General features: G+C 51.5%; 1 protein-coding gene across 1 annotated transcript in view; it reads right to left on the bottom strand.

The window, feature by feature from the left end:
- The window catches only part of LOC148523468 (attractin-like protein 1), a gene marked incomplete at its 3' end in the record, with an annotated part of 317,484 nt that extends 304,696 nt beyond the window's left edge, over window positions 1-12,788 (bottom strand). The window contains exon 1 of the mRNA XM_088473211.1: window positions 10,212-12,788. Coding sequence (XP_088329337.1) covers window positions 10,212-10,480 — 269 coding nt within the window. The remainder of the gene's footprint in view (window positions 1-10,211) is intronic.
- Window positions 12,789-23,192: the final 10,404 nt, after the last annotated feature.

Genomic DNA, 23,192 nt, shown 5'->3' with positions numbered 1-23,192 from the left:
AGCGTATGGAAGTGTGCTGCAGTATAGTGTATGGCACAGCTGTATAGTGTATGGCACAGCTGTATAGTGTATGGGAGTGTGCTGCAGTATAGTGTATGACACAGCAGTATAGTGTATGGGAGTGTGCTGCAGTATAGTGTATGGCACAGCTGTATAGCGTATGGGAGTGTGCTGCCGTATACTGTATGGCACAGCTGTATAAGAGTGTGCTGCAGTATAGTGTATGGCACAGCTGTATAGCGTATAAGAGTGTCCTGTAGTATAGTGTATGGCACAGCTGTATAGCGTATGGGAGTGTGCTACCGTATAGTGTATGGCACAGCTGTATAGGAGTGTGCTGCAGTAAAGTGTATGGCACAGCTGTATAGCGTATAAGAGTGTCCTGTAGTATAGTGTATGGCACTGCTGTATAGCGTATGTGAGTGTGCAGCAGTGTAGTGTATGGCACAGCTGTATAGCGTATGGGAGTGTGTTGCAGTATAGTGTATGGCACAGCTGTATAGCGTATAGGAGTGTGCTGCAGTATAGTGTATGGCACAGCTGTATAGTGTATGGGAGTGTGCTGCAGTATAGTGTATGGCACAGCTGTATAGTGTATGGGAGTGTGCTGCAGTATAGTGTATGGCACAGCTGTATAGTGTATAGGAGTGTGCTGCAGTATAGTGTATGGCACAGCTGTATAGAGTATGGGAGTGTGCTGCAGTATAGTGTATGGCACAGCTGTATAGCGTATAGGAGTGTGCTGCAGTATAGTGTATGGCACAGCTGTATAGTGTATGGGAGTGTGCTGTAGTATAGTGTATGGCACAGCTGTATAGCGTATGGGAGTGTGCTGCAGTATAGTGTATGGCACAGCTGTATAGTGTATAGGAGTGTCCTGCAGTATAGTGTTTGGCACAGCTGTATAGCGTATGGGAGTGTGCTGCAGTATAGTGTATGGCACAGCTGTATAGCGTATAAGAGTGTGCTGCAGTATAGTGTATGGCACAGCTGTATAGCGTATGGGAGTGTGCTGCAGTATAGTGTATGGCACAGCTGTATAGTGTATGGGAGTGTGCTGTAGTGTAGTGTATGGCACAGCTGTATAGCGTATGGGAGTGTGCTGTAGTATAGTGTATGGCACAGCAGTATCGTGTATGGGAGTGTGCTGCAGTATAGTGTATGGCACAGCTGTATAGTGTATGGGAGTGTGCTGTAGTGTAGTGTATGGCACAGCTGTATAGCGTATGGGAGTGTGCTGCAGTATAGTGTATGGGAGTGTGCTGCAGTATAGTGTATGGCACAGCTGTATAGCGTATGGGAGTGTGCTGTAGTGTAGTATATGGCACAGCTGTATAGTGTATGGGAGTGTGCTGCAGTATAGTGTATGACACAGCTGTATAGCGTATAGGAGTGTGCCGCAGTATAGTGTATGGTACAGCTGTATAGCGTATGGAAGTGTGCTGCAGTATAGTGTATGGCACAGCTGTATAGTGTATGGGAGTGTGCTGCAGTATAGTGTATGGCACAGCTGTATAGTGTATGGGAGTGTGCTGCAGTATAGTGTATGACACAGCTGTATAGCGTATAGGAGTGTGCCGCAGTATAGTGTATGGTACAGCTGTATAGCGTATGGAAGTGTGCTGCAGTATAGTGTATGGCACAGCTGTATAGTGTATGGAAGTGTGCTGCAGTATAGTGTATGGCACAGCTGTATAGTGTATGGAAGTGTGCTGCAGTATAGTGTATGGCACATCTGTATAGCGTATGGGAGTGTGCTGCAGTATAGTGTATGGCACAGCTGTATAGCGTATAGGAGTGTGCTGCAGTATAGTGTATGGCACAGCTGTATAGTGTATGGGAGTGTGCTGCAGTATAGTGTATGGCACAGCTGTATAGTGTATGGGAGTGTGCTGTAGTATAGTGTATGGCACAGCTGTATAGTGTATAGTAGTGTGCTGTAGTGTAGTGTATGGCACAGCTGTATAGCATATAGGAGTGTGCTGCAGTATAGTGTATGGCACAGCTGTATAGCGTATAGGAGTGTGTTGCAGTATTGTGTATGGCACAGCTGTATAGTGTATGGGAGTGTGCTGCAGTATAGTGTATGGCACAGCTGTATAGTGTATAGTAGTGTGCTGTAGTATAGTGTATGGCACAGCTGTATAGTGTATGGGAGTGTGCTGCAGTATAGTGTATGGCACAGCTGTATAGCGTATGGGAGTGTGCTGCAGTATAGTGTATGGCACAGCTGTATAGTGTATGGGAGTGTGCTGTAGTATAGTGTATGGCACAGCTGTATAGTGTATAGGAGTGTGCTGTAGTGTAGTATATGGCACAGCTGTATAGCGTATGGGAGTGTGCAGCAGTATAGTGTATGGCACAGCTGTATAGTGTATGGGAGTGTGCTGTAGTATAGTGTATGGCACAGCTGTATAGTGTATAGGAGTGTGCTGTAGTGTAGTATATGGCACAGCTGTATAGCGTATGGGAGTGTGCAGCAGTACGGCATGGGGCCACAGTTGCCTGCGTATTTATTCCCGTGGAGTTCCACGTCATGCACCACACTGACAGCGAGGGACAACCCCAGCTCATCATGTGTACCATGCTTTGTGTGATACAGGGGGGCAAACGTTAATTATTACCTGTGCCATACCCTGTGGCCCTACCTGTGCCATACCCTGTGGCCCTACCTGTGCCATACCCTGTGGCCCTACCTGTGCCATACCCTGTGGCCCTACCTGTGCCATTCCCTGTGGCCCTACCTGTTCCATACCCTGTGACCCTACCTGTGCCATTCCCTGTGACCCTACCTGTGCCATTCCCTGTGACCCTACCTGTGCCATTCCCTGTGCATTCCGGAAGTTGGTAAATCTATCAGCATCCGCCATGGAAACCTATGGGGGCGGCGGCTGCAGTGGAGAATGGAGGAATGGCAGCAGGTATTGCAGATATTTGCTGTGTTCCCTCCTATCATACATGGGGCGATAGTAAATATTTCCGGCTACCCCCCGAAAACGGGAATAAGCCGCAAATTTTTAATGATAAATGGGCCCCGATGTGCATTAGTCTGATCTCTTTCATCGTCCATCGTACAATGGAGACCTGTGTAATCGCTGTTTGGGAGAACGCACTCTATATCTATATTGATCATTGCACGTATTAACCTGTTAATGACCCTCTGACATCACCCTTCCCAGCAGGCACACAATGATCTGCTCCTGTACTTCCCACTTACAGACTCCCTAAGATGACCCCTTACACCAGGCACACAATGCTCTGCTCCTGGTTGGAAGGTCTATAAGTGGGAAACCCAGGAGCAGAGCATTGTGTATCTGGTTGGAAGGTCTATATGTGGGAAGCCCAGGAGCAGAGCATTGTGTACCTGGTTGGAAGGTCTATAAGTGGGAAGCCCAGGAGCAGAGCATTGTGTACCTGGTTGGAAGTTCTATAAGTGGGAAGCCCAGGAGCAGAGCATTGTGTACCTGGTTGAAGGGTCTATAAATAAGTGGGAAGCCCGGGAGCAGAGCATTGTGTACCTGGTTGAAGGGTCTATAAATAAGTGGGAAGCCCGGTAGCAGAGCATTGTGTACCTGGTTGAAGGGTCTATAAATAAGTGGGAAGCCCAGGAGCAGAGCATGGTGAACCTGGTAAGAAGGCCTATAAGTAAGTGGGAAGCCCAGGAGCAGAGCATTGTGTACCTGGTAGGAAGGCCTATAAGTGGGAAGCCCATGAGAAGAACACTGTGTACCTGGTTGTAGGGTCTATAAATAAGTGGGAAGCCCAGGAGCAGAGCATTGTGTACCTGATTGGAAGGTCTATAAGTGGGAAGCCCAGGAGCAGAGCATTGTGTACCTGGTTGTAGGGTCTATAAATAAGTGGGAAGCCCAGGAGCAGAGCATTGTGTACCTGATTGGAAGGTATATAAGTGGGAAGCCCAGGTGCAGAGCATTATGTACCTGGTTGAAGGGTCTATAAATAAGTGGGAAGCCCAGGATCAGAGCATTGTGTACCTGGTTGGAAGGTCTATATGCGGGAAGCCCAGGAGCAGAGCATTGTGTACCTGGTTGGAAGGTCTATAAGTGGGAAGCCCAGGAGCAGAGCATTGTGTACCTGGTTGGAGGGTCTATAAGTGGAAAGCCCAGGAGCAGAGCATTGTGTACCTAGTTGGAGGATCTGCAAGTGGGAAACCCAGGAGCAGAGCATTGTGTGGTTGGTTGGAGGGTCTATAACACCACTTTTATACCAAACTTCCGGATCAGACTCATAACTTACCCCTTTCATACTGCGTCACCGACCCACTCATGATGTTCACACTGGAGCTGTGTCTGCAGTGACCCGGCTCCTACGGAGTTGCAGTGGACGCTTGGAGATGACCCGGATCACGCCGTTTACACTGCATGGTGCCACGGGAACTACCTGTGGCCAACCTTGCAAAGTACCAGAGTTGGATCCATTTACACAGACAAAAATCCCAGGTTGATGTGCATCAACCTGGGAATTTTAGGTCAGTGTAAATGGAAGTCCATGAGCAGAGCATTGTGTACCTGATTGGAAGGTCTATAAATGGGATGCCCAGGAGCAGAGCATTGTGTACCTGGTTGAAGAGTCTATAAATAAGTGGGAAGCCCAGGAGCAGAGCATTGTGTACCTGGTTGGAAGGTCTATAAGCGGGAAGCCCACGAGCACAGCATTGTGTACCTGGTTGGAAGGTCTATAAGTGGGAAGCCCAGGAGCAGAGCATTGTGTACTTGATTGGAAGGTCTATAAGTGGGAAGCCCAGGAGCAGAGCATTGTGTACCTGGTTGAAAGGTCTATAAGTGGGAAGCCCAGGAGCAGAGCATTGTGTACTTGATTGGAAGGTCTATAAGTGGGAAGCCCAGGAGCAGAGCATTGTGTACCTGATTGGAAGGTCTATAAGTGGGAAGCCCAGGAGCAGAGCATTGTGTACCTGGTTGGAGGATCTATAAGTGGGAAGCCCAGGAGCAGAGCATTGTGTACCTGGTTTGAAGGACTATAAGCGGGAAGCCCAGGAGCAGAGCATTATGTACCTGGTTGGAAGGTCTATAAGTGGGAAGCCCAGGAGCAGAGTACTGTGTACCTGGTTGGAGGATCTATAAGTGGGAAGCCCAGGAGCAGAGCATTGTGTACCTGGTTTGAAGGACTATAAGCGGGAAGCCCAGGAGCAGAGCATTGTGTACCTGGATGGAAGGTCTATAAGCGGGAAGCCCAGGAGCAGAGCATTGTGTACCTGGTTGGAAGGTCTATAAGTGGGAAGCCCAGGAGCAGAGCATTGTGTACTTGATTGGAAGGTCTATAAGTGGGAAGCCCAGGAGCAGAGCATTGTGTACCTGGTTGAAAGGTCTATAAGTGGGAAGCCCAGGAGCAGAGCATTGTGTACCTGATTGGAAGGTCTATAAGTGGGAAGCCCAGGAGCAGAGCATTGTGTACCTGGTTGAAAGGTCTATAAGTGGGAAGCCCAGGAGCAGAGCATTGTGTACCTGATTGGAAGGTCTATAAGTGGGAAGCCCAGGAGCAGAGCATTGTGTACCTGGTTGGAAGGTCTATAAGTTGGAAGCCCAGGAGCAGAGCATTATGTACCTGGTTGGAAGGTCTATAAGTGGGAAGCCCAGGAGCAGAGTACTGTGTACCTGGTTGGAGGATCTATAACTGGGAAGCCCAGGAGCAGAGCATTGTGTACCTGGTTTGAAGGACTATAAGCGGGAAGCCCAGGAGCAGAGCATTGTGTACCTGATTGGAAGGTCTATAAGTGGGAAGCCCAGGAGCAGAGCATTGTGTATCTGGTTGAAAGGTCTATAAGTGGGAAGCCCAGGAGCAGAGCATTGTGTACCTGATTGGAAGGTCTATAAGTGGGAAGCCCAGGAGCAGAGCATTGTGTACCTGGTTGGAAGGTCTATAAGTTGGAAGCCCAGGAGCAGAGCATTATGTACCTGGTTGGAAGGTCTACAAGTGGGAAGCCCAGGAGCAGAGTACTGTGTACCTGGTTGGAGGATCTATAAGTGGGAAGCCCAGGAGCAGAGCATTGTGTACCTTGTTTGAAGGACTACAAGCGGGAAGCCCAGGAGCAGAGCATTGTGTACCTGGATGGAAGGTCTATAAGTGGGAAGCCCAGGAGCAGAGCATTGTGTACTTGATTGGAAGGTCTATAAGTGGGAAGCCCAGGAGCAGAGCATTGTGTACCTGGTTGGAAGGTCTATAAGTTGGAAGCCCAGGAGCAGAGCATTATGTACCTGATTGGAAGGTCTATAAGTGGGAAGCCCAGGAGCAGAGCATTGTTTACCTGATTGGAAGGTCTATAAGTGGGAAGCCCAGGAGCAGAGCATTGTGTATCTGGTTGAAAGGTCTATAAGTGGGAAGCCCAGGAGCAGAGCATTGTGTACCTGATTGGAAGGTCTATAAGTGGGAAGCCCAGGAGCAGAGCATTGTGTACCTGGTTGGAAGGTCTATAAGTTGGAAGCCCAGGAGCAGAGCATTATGTACCTGGTTGGAAGGTCTATAAGTGGGAAGCCCAGGAGCAGAGTACTGTGTACCTGGTTGGAGGATCTATAAGTGGGAAGCCCAGGAGCAGAGCATTGTGTACCTGGTTTGAAGGACTATAAGCGGGAAGCCCAGGAGCAGAGCATTGTGTACCTGGATGGAAGGTCTATAAGTTGGAAGCCCAGGAGCAGAGCATTATGTACCTGGTTGGAAGGTCTATAAGCGGGAAGCCCAGGAGCAGAGCATTGTGTACCTGGATGGAAGGTCTATAAGTTGGAAGCCCAGGAGCAGAGCATTATGTACCTGGTTGGAGGATCTATAAGTGGGAAGCCCAGGAGCAGAGTACTGTGTACCTGGTTGGAGGATCTATAAGTGGGAAGCCCAGGAGCAGAGCATTGTGTACTTGGATGGAAGGTCTATATGGGGGAAGCCCAGGAGCAGAGCATTGTGTACTTGGAAGGAAGGTCTATATAGAGGAAGCCCAGGAGCAGAGCATTATGTACCTGGTTGGAGGATCTATAAGTGGGAAGCCCAGGAGCAGAGCATTGTGTACCTAGTTGGAAGGTCTATATGGGGGAAGCCCAGGAGCAGAGCATTGTGTACCTGGTTGGAAGGTCTATATGGGGGAAGCCCAGGAGCAGAGCATTATGTACCTGGTTGGAAGGTCTATAAGCGGGAAGCCCAGGAGCAGAGCATTGTGTACCTGGATGGAAGGTCTATAAGTTGGAAGCCCAGGAGCAGAGCATTATGTACCTGGTTGGAGGATCTATAAGTGGGAAGCCCAGGAGCAGAGCATTATGTACCTGGTTGGAGGATCTATAAGTGGGAAGCCCAGGAGCAGAGCATTGTGTACCTAGTTGGAAGGTCTATATGGGGGAAGCCCAGGAGCAGAGCATTATGTACCTGGTTGGAAGGTCTATATGGGGGAAGCCCAGGAGCAGAGCATTATGTACCTGGTTGGAAGGTCTATAAGCGGGAAGCCCAGGAGCAGAGCATTATGTACCTAGTTGGAAGGTCTATATGGGGGAAGCCCAGGAGCAGAGCATTATGTACCTGGTTGGAAGGTCTATATGGGGGAAGCCCAGGAGCAGAGCATTATGTACCTGGTTGGAAGGTTTGGTGTTACAGAACAAAAATATTACTCATTTATATTTCTATATACAATTGATAATCTCGTTGTTGATTACAAATCAGTAACTGATAGTGTTTTTTGTTTGCTTTTAAGTAATATTACTAATCGCATCTTGTTGCGATTATTGCGGGTGTTTTCATCATACGCCCTATAATGCGCTTTCTCCAGTTTTAATCACCGTGCTAGAATATAATTATTTAGCTAACTCATAACAAAGAACTTCAAGTAAACAAATGGCAGCCGGGCCCCTTGTTACAGGAACACAGGTCACAGCCATCAGCCCATTCATGTATCAATACGACACAGATTCCCTGTAAAATATACACATCAAACTTGGCCAATCCGTTCCAGGACGAGATGTCTAGCTGAGTGGATTTAGGGTGGGATGTACTAAACATGGCATCCGCAATGCGGTACATTCCGCCTCTCTTCGGGTACATAGCACGGTTGATATGTACCTAGAATATCGCGGAGGACAGTTCTCCCGATAAGAGCCGTCCTTTACCATGCCCCCGGCTAGAGGTACTTCCAGGTTTAACACACAGAAGTCGGGGCGCGGGGGGTGATGGGATGGATCTGTTTGGATACCTCTCAGGGGAGGCGTCCCGAATTGTAGTCCAAAGGCTTCTATTGGGTAACGCCACCTGAAGATGGCGTTACCCATCGGTACGAAGCTTTGTACATATGGGGAATGTGGTAAAACCCCCGAAAATGCAGTTTTACAGTATTTTCCCCTTTAGTACATCCTGCCCTTAATAACCAGGTAGTTATAAAATCCATTTAAAATTTAATAATACAAGTAAATGACGTGGCATCTGCCGGTCACCTCAGCTGCCCCTGCCCCGTCCCTTTATATTTACCCCCTGTGCTCAGCCCGTTATATATTTATCCCCTGTGCCGGTCTGTCCCAATACTCCGGTGGGAGCCTGGGGCACTCACACCGGCTGCCACTGAGTCGTGCGCGCTAGGCATGGCGTGGTAGTCACGCACAAGCGATCACATCATTTCTATCACCCTTCAGTTTTATATAATAGATATTATTATTATTATTAAATATTTTTTATTGATAGAACGCCAGCGTATTACGCAGACCTGAATATTTATCAATCAGTCTCTGTCCCAGTGGAGCTTACATAGATTCTCTGCCCCACAGATGCACACAGGAGGGGGGTCTGAGACTCTGATATTTTACGTCATTGCTGGGCATAACTGGTGGATGCCCCCTAGTCCAGTATACTGTATTACGGAAACTGGTGGTTACACATGCAGCTGTAGCACAGTACTCCAGAATCACATGTGGCCTTCAGAGAGGACGTCTGTGGAGATAGAAGACAGCACTTTGGACCTCATTCAGAGTCGGTCGTTGCGGCCAAACGGTCGTACGCCACCGATGTTCGCTATACTACGCATGCGTAAAGTTCGCAATGCGCATGCGCAAACTAGCCGCTACGATCAGAAATTTCTCTCTCCTTGAACACAGCCAGGTCGGTAGTTTGAGTGACAGATGGAGGCGTTTGTGGGTGGTAACAGGGGAAGGTGCTTGAAAACGGGGGAGTGGAGATCCGAACACAGGCGTGCCTAATTATGCGAACGGCGTTTTATGGGAGTGCATACGGTTTATGGGAGTGCATAATTAACAAAGTAGTGTCATGGCACACGTGACATGGGTGGTTTTACACTGACCTGATCGTAGTGCTTAAGAGAGGGTATGGTCAACCTTAAGCTCTACGACCAGTTCCGATGGTTCCCGATGGTCTCGATTAATCCTTATATGCCCGGAGACGACGTGTAATGCGTACGAGAAGGGACCGTATTTTTTTGTCTTCCGACCGCTTCCTCCCCTTGGTCGGCCAGCTACCGATCCGAACTTAGGGACGCAACTTGCGAAGGAATCATTTGCATATCCGGCCCCTTTTTCCGTATGACCGTACGGCCGCTTCGCCCAACTCTGAATGAGGTCCTTTGTCTTTACGTGACGGGTCCTTCATGGCCAGTATAATGGAGAGGTGGATATACCCATAGATACCACCTGCTAGATGGCACTACCATGGCTTGGGTGCCCAGAAAGCAGCAGACGCAAACAACATCATTCCAGAAACCGGTACACCACCATAAATATTTCATAAATCAGAGTATTATTGTAGACTAGAGCCGACAGACAGGTCTCGCTACACTGCACTACAACACCAAGCATGCCCTATTCCCCAGCATGATATACAAAGGCTGGATGGCTCCCAGAAATGAGAGATCCAGAGATAGCATAAATACAGGCACCAGGGCATAGTGATGGTCTGATTTCAGCTGGGCACAGGTATTCCTAAACAAGGGTACCATGAGTACTGTACCATGTGGTTACCACATTCCCGATACATGGGCACAGCTTTGCAGACCAGGCCACACACGTGGGAGGACAAGATCTTTCCAAAAGAAACAGACTAAGCTAGAACGCAAAACAGAACAGCTACAAACATGGCAGACACAGGCCCATCCTGTTACACAGAGGGCACACAACGCAATGGATGGGCAGAGAGGGAGGGTACTGGTCGGGGAACGAGGAGCACACAGAGAACTGGTAATATGCCCACAAATGGGTTGCACTTACTTGAATCGCCCCTGGCAGTGGTGGCACTGTTCTCCTACCCAGCCTGGGTCGCACACACAGGTAGAATTGACGCATCGGCCCGAGAAGCACGGGCTCTTCTCGCAGGCTCTTCCCTGGGAGCTGTGCGCAAACAGCAGCAAATAGAAGAGTCCAGATCTCAGGACAGATGCCCCCGGGGAGCCCGGGCACATGATGGGTGCTTGTAGCCCTATCCTCCAATCCAGCATAGTCACGGGGCCAAATCCAAGAGCAGCCAGCCACAGCAGCATAGGTGGGCCTATGTCCAGCGCATGGATGGCCAGTATGTAAATAATGTGCTCTATATGGTCAGGCAACCTATATCCACACCTGTGTGCCAGCGGAATGTGGTCTGTACGTCTATATGAGGACTAGGTTATATATCCTGATTAATTCCCTATATGAACGCAAAATTTAATATTTCTGTAGGGTCCACCTTAGTAAATGCAATATATAATAACCTGTATTAGGACCAATCACTGTGGGAAGTATATACTGTAATGGCCAGCTAATGTAAGGACAGCATATGCCAATCTACTATATGATGCACCTTTGTAAGGACAATGTATAAAATGGTTCTGTAGGTGCAGTGTTCAGGGGATGGGCACAAGTTACTTCTATAGCGTCCAACTTTATGGAGAAAATGTGCAAAATCCTTCTATGGAGTGCAGCATTGTTAGACAATATGTGACATCATTCTATAGGGTCCAGCTTTGCTGAAATATGGGGAATCTTTCTATAGGAGGAATAGTATGTGGAACCCTTCTATAGGATGCAGCTTTTTAGTAAATGTGTGGTCTGGCTGTGTCCAGCAGTGTGGGGACAGGATCAGGAATCTTTCTTTAAGGACAGTATATGGAATCTTTCTATGGTATCTAGCTGTGTGGGAACATTATGTTAAATCTTTCTATAGGGTCCAGGTGTGTGGGGACAGCATATTTAATCCTTCTATAGTGACCAGGAGTGTGGTGGAATGTGTGAATCCTCCTATAGGGCACAGCTGTGTGGGAACAATATGTTGAATCTTTCTATAGGGTACAACTGTGTGGGTACAGTATGTGAAAACTTCTATATGGTCCATCGGTGTGGGGGCAGTATGGGAATCCTCTTATAAGATCCATCAGTGTGTGGACAGTATGTGGAGTCCTCCTATAGGGTCCAGCAGTGTGGGGACAGTATGTGGAATCCTCCCATATGGTCCGGCAGTGTGGGAACACTATGTGAAATCCTCCTATGGGGTCCAGCAGTGTGGGGACAGTATGTAGAATCCCTCTATATATCCTCCAGCAGCATGTGGACAGTATGTGGAATCCTTCTATATATCCTCCAGCAGCATGTGGACAGTATGTGGAATCCTTCTATATATCCTCCAGCAGCATGTGGACAGTATGTGGAATCCTTCTATATATCCTCCAGCAGCGTGTGGACAGTATGTGGAATCCTTCTATACAGTCCAGCAGTGTTGGGACAGTATGTGGTATCCTTCTACATGGTCCGGCATAGTGGGGACAGTATGTGGAATCCTTCTATATGGTCCAACAGTGTGGGGACAGTATGTGGAATCTTCCTATATGGTCTGGCAGTGTGAGGACAATATGTTAATCCTTCTATATGCTCCAGCAGTTGGGACAGTATGTGGAATGCTTCTATATGGTCCAGCAATGTGGTGACAATATTATAAATCTCCTATAGGGTCCGACAGTGTAGGGACAGTATGTGGAATCCTCCTATAGGGTCTGGCAGTGTAGGAACAGTATGTTGAATCCTCCTATAGGGTCCCTTAGTGTGGGGACAGTATGTGGAGTCCTCCTATAGGGTCTGGCAGTGTGGGGACAGTATGTGGAGTCCTCCTATAGGGTCCCTCAGTGTGGGGACAGTATGTGGAGTCCTCCTATAGGGTCCCTCAGTGTGGGGACAGTATGTGGAGTCCTCCTATAGGGTCCCTCAGTGTGGGGACAGTATGTGGAGTCCTCCTATAGGGTCCCTCAGTGTGGGGACAGTATGTGGAGTCCTCCTATAGGGTCCCTCAGTGTGGGGACAGTATGTGGAGTCCTCCTATAGGGTCCCTCAGTGTGGGGACAGTATGTGGAGTCCTCCTATAGGGTCCCTCAGTGTGGGGACAGTATGTGGAGTCCTCCTATAGGGTCCCTCAGTGTGGGGACAGTATGTGGAGTCCTCCTATAGGGTCCCTCAGTGTGGGGACAGTATGTGGAGTCCTCCTATAGGGTCCCTCAGTGTGGGGACAGTATGTGGAGTCCTCCTATAGGGTCCCTCAGTGTGGGTCGGATCTATAGGCGCCCACATACAGCGTGAGATGAAGGAGGTCACTACAATAGTGCTGTGTCTCGGGGGCCGGGGCCTGTCTCTGGCAGCCACATCCTCGGTGATGTCCCCGGTAAAGGTCGTTGCTGTCCCGGTGCAATACCCGGGCGAGTTCCGTGAGGCGGCCGCTTCCTATGTCCGATCCCCGGTCCCGAGTCCCCTCAGCAGCCGCTTCCTGCGCTCATAGTGATGATGATGATGATGATGGGCTGCGAGCGGCTAATCCAGCGGCATCAATCCCCCTCCTCATCCCCCTCCCCATCCATCCCCCTCCTCCTCCTCCTCCTCCTCCTCCCTGAGAGGCAGCACAAAGCGCGGCCTGAGCATGTGCAGAGAGGCGGCGGCCGGGGAGCTCCCTGCTCAGCATCAGCCCCGACTACATCCATTGCTGCTGTGTACTGTACACTGACCGACCCCATCCTCTGCTACACCCACTACTACTACACTGACTGACCGACCCCATCCTCTACTACACCCACTACTACTACACTGACTGACCGACCTCATCCTCTGCTACACCCACTACTACTACACTGACTGACCGACCCCATCCTCTACTACACCCACTGCTACTACACTGACTGACCGACCCCATCCTCTGCTACACCCACTACTACTACACTGACTGACCGACCCCATCCTCTGCTACACCCACTACTACTACACTGACTGACCGACCCCATCCTCTGCTACACCCACTACTACTACACTGACTGACCGACCCCATCCTCTGCTACACCCACTACTACTACACTGACCGACCCCATCCTCTGCTACACCCACTACTACTACACTGACTGACCGACCCCATCCTCTGCTACACCCACTACTACTACACTGACTGACCGACCCCATCCTCTACTACACCCACTGCTACTACACTGACTGACCGACCCCATCCTCTACTACACCCACTGCTACTACACTGACTGACCGACCCCATCCTCTGCTACACCCACTACTACTACACTGACTGACCGACCCCATCCTCTGCTACACCCACTACTACTACACTGACTGACCGACCCCATCCTCTGCTACACCCACTACTACTACACTGACTGACCGACCCCATCCTCTGCTACACCCACTACTACTACACTGACTGACCGACCCCATCCTCTGCTACACCCACTACTACTACACTGACTGACCGACCCCATCCTCTGCTACACCCACTACTACTACACTGACTGACCGACCCCATCCTCTGCTACACCCACTACTACTACACTGACTGACCCCATCCTCTGCTACACCCACTACTACTACACTGACTGACCGACCCCATCCTCTGCTACACCCACTACTACTACACTGACTGACCGACCCCATCCTCTGCTACACCCACTACTACTACACTGACTGACCGACCCCATCCTCTGCTACACCCACTGCTACTACACTGACTGACCGACCCCATCCTCTGCTACACCCACTACTACTACACTGACCGACCCCATCCTCTGCTACACCCACTACTACTACACTGACTGACCGACCTCATCCTCTGCTACACCCACTACTACTACACTGACTGACCGACCCCATCCTCTACTACACCCACTGCTACTACACTGACTGACCGACCCCATCCTCTGCTACACCCACTACTACTACACTGACTGACCGACCCCATCCTCTGCTACACCCACTACTACTACACTGACTGACCGACCCCATCCTCTGCTACACCCACTACTACTACTACACTGACTGACCGACCCCATCCTCTGCTACACCCACTACTACTACACTGACCGACCCCATCCTCTGCTACACCCACTACTACTACACTGACTGACCGACCCCATCCTCTGCTACACCCACTACTACTACACTGACTGACCGACCCCATCCTCTACTACACCCACTGCTACTACACTGACTGACCGACCCCATCCTCTACTACACCCACTGCTACTACACTGACTGACCGACCCCATCCTCTGCTACACCCACTACTACTACACTGACTGACCGACCCCATCCTCTGCTACACCCACTACTACTACACTGACTGACCGACCCCATCCTCTGCTACACCCACTACTACTACACTGACTGACCGACCCCATCCTCTGCTACACCCACTACTACTACACTGACCGACCCCATCCTCTGCTACACCCACTACTACTACACTGACTGACCGACCCCATCCTCTGCTACACCCACTACTACTACACTGACTGACCGACCCCATCCTCTGCTACACCCACTACTACTACACTGACTGACCGACCCCATCCTCTGCTACACCCACTGCTACTACACTGACTGACCGACCCCATCCTCTGCTACACCCACTACTACTACACTGACCGACCCCATCCTCTGCTACACCCACTACTACTACACTGACTGACCGACCCCATCCTCTGCTACACCCACTACTACTACACTGACTGACCGACCCCATCCTCTGCTACACCCACTGCTACTACACTGACTGACCGACCCCATCCTCTGCTACACCCACTACTACTACACTGACCGACCCCATCCTCTGCTACACCCACTACTACTACACTGACTGACCGACCCCATCCTCTGCTACACCCACTACTACTACACTGACTGACCGACCCCATCCTCTGCTACACCCACTACTACTACACTGACTGACCGACCTCATCCTCTACTACACCCACTACTACTACACTGACTGACTGACCCCATCCTCTGCTACACCCACTACTACTACACTGACTGACCGACCCCATCCTCTGCTACACCCACTACTACTACACTGACTGACCGACCCCATCCTCTGCTACACCCACTACTACTACACTGACTGACCGACCCCATCCTCTGCTACACCCACTACTACTACACTGACTGACCGACCCCATCCTCTGCTACACCCACTACTACTACACTGACTGACCGACCCCATCCTCTGCTACACCCACTACTACTACACTGACTGACCGACCCCATCCTCTGCTACACCCACTACTACTACACTGACTGACTGACCCCATCCTCTGCTACACCCACTACTACTACACTGACTGACCGACCCCATCCTCTGCTACACCCACTACTACTACACTGACTGACCGACCCCATCCTCTGCTACACCCACTACTACTACACTGACTGACCGACCCCATCCTCTGCTACACCCACTACTACTACACTGACTGACTGACCCCATCCTCTGCTACACCCACTACTACTACACTGACTGACCGACCCCATCCTCTGCTACACCCACTACTACTACACTGACTGACCGACCCCATCCTCTGCTACACCCACTACTACTACACTGACTGACCGACCCCATCCTCTGCTACACCCACTACTACTACACTGACTGACCGACCCCATCCTCTGCTACACCCACTACTACTACACTGACTGACCGACCCCATCCTCTGCTACACCCACTACTACTACACTGACTGACCGACCCCATCCTCTGCTACACCCACTACTACTACACTGACTGACCGACCCCATCCTCTGCTACACCCACTACTACTACACTGACTGACCGACCCCATCCTCTGCTACACCCACTACTACTACACTGACCGACCCCATCCTCTGCTACACCCACTACTACTACACTGACTGACCGACCCCATCCTCTGCTACACCCACTACTACTACACTGACTGACCGACCCCATCCTCTGCTACACCCACTGCTACTACACTGACTGACCGACCCCATCCTCTGCTACACCCACTACTACTACACTGACCGACCCCATCCTCTGCTACACCCACTACTACTACACTGACTGACCGACCCCATCCTCTGCTACACCCACTACTACTACACTGACTGACCGACCCCATCCTCTGCTACACCCACTGCTACTACACTGACTGACCGACCCCATCCTCTGCTACACCCACTACTACTACACTGACCGACCCCATCCTCTGCTACACCCACTACTACTACACTGACTGACCGACCCCATCCTCTGCTACACCCACTACTACTACACTGACTGACCGACCCCATCCTCTGCTACACCCACTACTACTACACTGACTGACCGACCTCATCCTCTACTACACCCACTACTACTACACTGACTGACTGACCCATCCTCTGCTACACCCACTACTACTACACTGACTGACCGACCCCATCCTCTGCTACACCCACTACTACTACACTGACTGACCGACCCCATCCTCTGCTACACCCACTACTACTACACTGACTGACCGACCCCATCCTCTGCTACACCCACTACTACTACACTGACTGACCGACCCCATCCTCTGCTACACCCACTACTACTACACTGACTGACCGACCCCATCCTCTGCTACACCCACTACTACTACACTGACTGACCGACCCCATCCTCTGCTACACCCACTACTACTACACTGACTGACTGACCCCATCCTCTGCTACACCCACTACTACTACACTGACTGACCGACCCCATCCTCTGCTACACCCACTACTACTACACTGACTGACCGACCCCATCCTCTGCTACACCCACTACTACTACACTGACTGACCGACCCCATCCTCTGCTACACCCACTACTACTACACTGACTGACCGACCCCATCCTCTGCTACACCCACTACTACTACACTGACTGACCGACCCCATCCTCTGCTACACCCACTACTACTACACTGACTGACCGACCCCATCCTCTGCTACACCCACTACTACTACACTGACTGACCGACCCCATCCTCTGCTACACCCACTACTACTACACTGACTGACCGACCCCATCCTCTGCTACACCCACTACTACTACACTGACTGACCGACCCCATCCTCTGCTACACCCACTACTACTACACTGACTGACCGACCCCATCCTCTGCTACACCCACTACTACTACACTGACTGACCGACCCCATCCTCTGCTACACCCACTACTACTACACTGACTGACCGACCCCATCCTCTGCTACACCCACTACTACTACACTGACTGACCGACCCCATCCTCTGCTACACCCACTACTACTACACTGACTGACCGACCCCATCCTCTGCTACACCCACTACTACTACACTGACTGACCGACCCCATCCTCTGCTACACCCACTACTACTACACTGACTGACCGACCCCATCCTCTGCTACACCCACTACTACTACACTGACTGACCGACCCCATCCTCTGCTACACCCACTACTACTACACTGACTGACCGACCCCATCCTCTGCTACACCCACTACTACTACACTGACTGACCGACCCCATCCTCTGCTACACCCACTACTACTACACTGACTGACCGACCCCATCCTCTGCTACACCCACTACTACTACACTGACTGACCGACCCCATCCTCTGCTACACCCACTACTACTACACTGACTGACCGACCCCATCCTCTGCTACACCCACTACTACTACACTGACCGACCCCATCCTCTGCTACACCCACTACTACTACACTGACTGACCGACCCCATCCTCTGCTACACCCACTACTACTACACTGACTGACCGACCCCATCCTCTGCTACACCCACTGCTACTACACTGACTGACCGACCCCATCCTCTGCTACACCCACTACTACTACACTGACCGACCCCATCCTCTGCTACACCCACTACTACTACACTGACTGACCGACCCCATCCTCTGCTACACCCACTACTACTACACTGACTGACCGACCCCATCCTCTGCTACACCCACTACTACTACACTGACTGACCGACCCCATCCTCTGCTACACCCACTACTACTACACTGACCGACCCCATCCTCTGCTACACCCACTACTACTACACTGACTGACCGACCCCATCCTCTGCTACACCCACTACTACTACACTGACTGACCGACCCCATCCTCTGCTACACCCACTACTACTACACTGACTGACCGACCCCATCCTCTGCTACACCCACTACTACTACACTGACTGACCGACCCCATCCTCTGCTACACCCACTACTACTACACTGACTGACCGACCCCATCCTCTGCTACACCCACTACTACTACACTGACTGACCGACCCCATCCTCTGCTACACCCACTACTACTACACTGACTGACCGACCCCATCCTCTGCTACACCCACTACTACTACACTGACTGACCGACCCCATCCTCTGCTACACCCACTACTACTACACTGACTGACCGACCCCATCCTCTGCTACACCCACTACTACTACACTGACTGACCGACCCCATCCTCTGCTACACCCACTACTACTACACTGACTGACCGACCCCATCCTCTGCTACACCCACTACTACTACACTGACTGACCGACCCCATCCTCTGCTACACCCACTACTACTACACTGACTGACCGACCCCATCCTCTGCTACACCCACTACTACTACACTGACTGACCGACCCCATCCTCTGCTACACCCACTACTACTACACTGACTGACCGACCCCATCCTCTGCTACACCCACTACTACTACACTGACTGACCGACCCCATCCTCTGCTACACCCACTACTACTACACTGACTGACCGACCCCATCCTCTGCTACACCCACTACTACTACACTGACTGACCGACCCCATCCTCTGCTACACCCACTACTACTACACTGACTGACCGACCCCATCCTCTGCTACACCCACTACTACTACACTGACTGACCGACCCCATCCTCTGCTACACCCACTACTACTACACTGACTGACCGACCCCATCCTCTGCTACACCCACTACTACTACACTGACTGACCGACCCCATCCTCTGCTACACCCACTACTACTACACTGACTGACCGACCCCATCCTCTGCTACACCCACTACTACTACACTGACTGACCGACCCCATCCTCTGCTACACCCACTACTACTACACTGACTGACCGACCCCATCCTCTGCTACACCCACTACTACTACACTGACTGACCGACCCCATCCTCTGCTACACCCACTACTACTACACTGACTGACCGACCCCATCCTCTGCTACACCCACTACTACTACACTGACTGACCGACCCCATCCTCTGCTACACCCACTACTACTACACTGACTGACCGACCCCATCCTCTGCTACACCCACTACTACTACACTGACTGACCGACCCCATCCTCTGCTACACCCACTACTACTACACTGACTGACCGACCCCATCCTCTGCTACACCCACTACTACTACACTGACTGACCGACCCCATCCTCTGCTACACCCACTACTACTACACTGACTGACCGACCCCATCCTCTGCTACACCCACTACTACTACACTGACTGACCGACCCCATCCTCTGCTACACCCACTACTACTACACTGACTGACCGACCCCATCCTCTGCTACACCCACTACTACTACACTGACTGACCGACCCCATCCTCTGCTACACCCACTACTACTACACTGACTGACCGACCCCATCCTCTGCTACACCCACTACTACTACACTGACTGACCGACCCCATCCTCTGCTACACCCACTGCTACTACACTGACTGACCGACCCCATCCTCTGCTACACCCACTACTACTACACTGACTGACCGACCCCATCCTCTGCTACACCCACTGCTACTACACTGACTGACCGACCCCATCCTCTGCTACACCCACTGCTACTACACTGACTGACCGACCCCATCCTCTGCTACACCCACTGCTACTACACTGACTGACCGACCCCATCCTCTGCTACACCCACTGCTACTACACTGACTGACCGACCCCATCCTCTGCTACACCCACTGCTACTACACTGACTGACCGACCCCATCCTCTGCTACACCCACTGCTACTACACTGACTGACCGACCCCATCCTCTGCTACACCCACTGCTACTACACTGACTGACCGACCCCATCCTCTGCTACACCCACTGCTACTACACTGACTGACCGACCCCATCCTCTGCTACACCCACTGCTACTACACTGACTGACCGACCCCATCCTCTGCTACACCCACTGCTACTACACTGACTGACCGACCCCATCCTCTGCTACACCCACTGCTACTACACTGACTGACCGACCCCATCCTCTGCTACACCCACTGCTACTACACTGACTGACCGACCCCATCCTCTGCTACACCCACTACTACTACACTGACTGACCGACCCCATCCTCTGCTACACCCACTACTACTACACTGACTGACCGACCCCATCCTCTGCTACACCCACTACTACTACACTGACTGACCGACCCCATCCTCTGCTACACCCACTACTACTACACTGACTGACCGACCCCATCCTCTGCTACACCCACTACTACTACACTGACTGACCGACCCCATCCTCTGCTACACCCACTACTACTACACTGACTGACCGACCCCATCCTCTGCTACACCCACTACTACTACACTGACTGACCGACCCCATCCTCTGCTACACCCACTACTACTACACTGACTGACCGACCCCATCCTCTGCTACACCCACTACTACTACACTGACTGACCGACCCCATCCTCTGCTACACCCACTACTACTACACTGACTGACCGACCCCATCCTCTGCTACACCCACTACTACTACACTGACTGACCGACCCCATCCTCTGCTACACCCACTACTACTACACTGACTGACCGACCCCATCCTCTGCTACACCCACTACTACTACACTGACTGACCGACCCCATCCTCTGCTACACCCACTACTACTACACTGACTGACCGACCCCATCCTCTGCTACACCCACTACTACTACACTGACTGACCGACCCCATCCTCTGCTACACCCACTACTACTACACTGACTGACCGACCCCATCCTCTGCTACACCCACTACTACTACACTGACTGACCGACCCCATCCTCTGCTACACCCACTACTACTACACTGACTGACCGACCCCATCCTCTGCTACACCCACTACTACTACACTGACTGACCGACCCCATCCTCTGCTACACCCACTACTACTACACTGACTGACCGACCCCATCCTCTGCTACACCCACTACTACTACACTGACTGACCGACCCCATCCTCTGCTACACCCACTACTACTACACTGACTGACCGACCCCATCCTCTGCTACACCCACTACTACTACACTGACTGACCGACCCCATCCTCTGCTACACCCACTACTACTACACTGACTGACCGACCCCATCCTCTGCTACACCCACTACTACTACACTGACTGACCGACCCCATCCTCTGCTACACCCACTACTACTACACTGACTGACCGACCCCATCCTCTGCTACACCCACTACTACTACACTGACTGACCGACCCCATCCTCTGCTACACCCACTACTACTACACTGACTGACCGACCCCATCCTCTGCTACACCCACTACTACTACACTGACTGACCGACCCCATCCTCTGCTACACCCACTACTACTACACTGACTGACCGACCCCATCCTCTGCTACACCCACTACTACTACACTGACTGACCGACCCCATCCTCTGCTACACCCACTACTACTACACTGACTGACCGACCCCATCCTCTGCTACACCCACTACTACTACACTGACCGACCCCATCCTCTACTACACCCACTACTACTACACTGACTGACCGACCCCATCCTCTGCTACACCCACTACTACTACACTGACTGACCGACCCCATCCTCTGCTACACCCACTACTACTACACTGACTGACCGACCCCATCCTCTGCTACACCCACTACTACTACACTGACTGACCGACCCCATCCTCTGCTACACCCACTACTACTACACTGACTGACCGACCCCATCCTCTGCTACACCCACTACTACTACACTGACTGACCGACCCCATCCTCTGCTACACCCACTACTACTACACTGACTGACCGACCCCATCCTCTGCTACACCCACTACTACTACACTGACTGACCGACCCCATCCTCTGCTACACCCACTACTACTACACTGACTGACCGACCCCATCCTCTGCTACACCCACTACTACTACACTGACTGACCGACCCCATCCTCTGCTACACCCACTACTACTACACTGACTGACCGACCCCATCCTCTGCTACACCCACTACTACTACACTGACTGACCGACCCCATCCTCTGCTACACCCACTACTACTACACTGACTGACCGACCCCATCCTCTGCTACACCCACTACTACTACACTGACTGACCGACCCCATCCTCTGCTACACCCACTACTACTACACTGACTGACCGACCCCATCCTCTGCTACACCCACTACTACTACACTGACTGACCCCATCCTCTACTACACCCACTACTACTACACTGACCGACCCCATCCTCTACTACACCCACTACTACTACACTGACCGACCCCATCCTCTACTACACCCACTACTACTACACTGACTGACCGACCTCATCCTCTACTACACCCACTACTACTACACTGACTGACCGACCTCATCCTCTGCTACACCCACTACTACTACACTGACTGACCGACCCCATCCTCTGCTACACCCACTACTACTACACTGACTGACCGACCCCATCCTCTGCTACACCCACTACTACTACACTGACTGACCGACCCCATCCTCTGCTACACCCACTACTACTACACTGACTGACCGACCCTCATCCTCTGCTACACCCACTACTACTACACTGACTGACCGACCCCATCCTCTGCTACACCCACTACTACTACACTGACTGACCGACCCCATCCTCTGCTACACCCACTACTACTACACTGACTGAC

This window comes from Taudactylus pleione, unplaced genomic scaffold, assembly GCF_031769625.1.
Source record: "Taudactylus pleione unplaced genomic scaffold, aTauple2 ptg000132l, whole genome shotgun sequence".
Lineage (NCBI taxonomy): Eukaryota > Metazoa > Chordata > Amphibia > Anura > Myobatrachidae > Taudactylus > Taudactylus pleione.
This window is presented reverse-complemented; position numbering and strand designations above follow the sequence as displayed.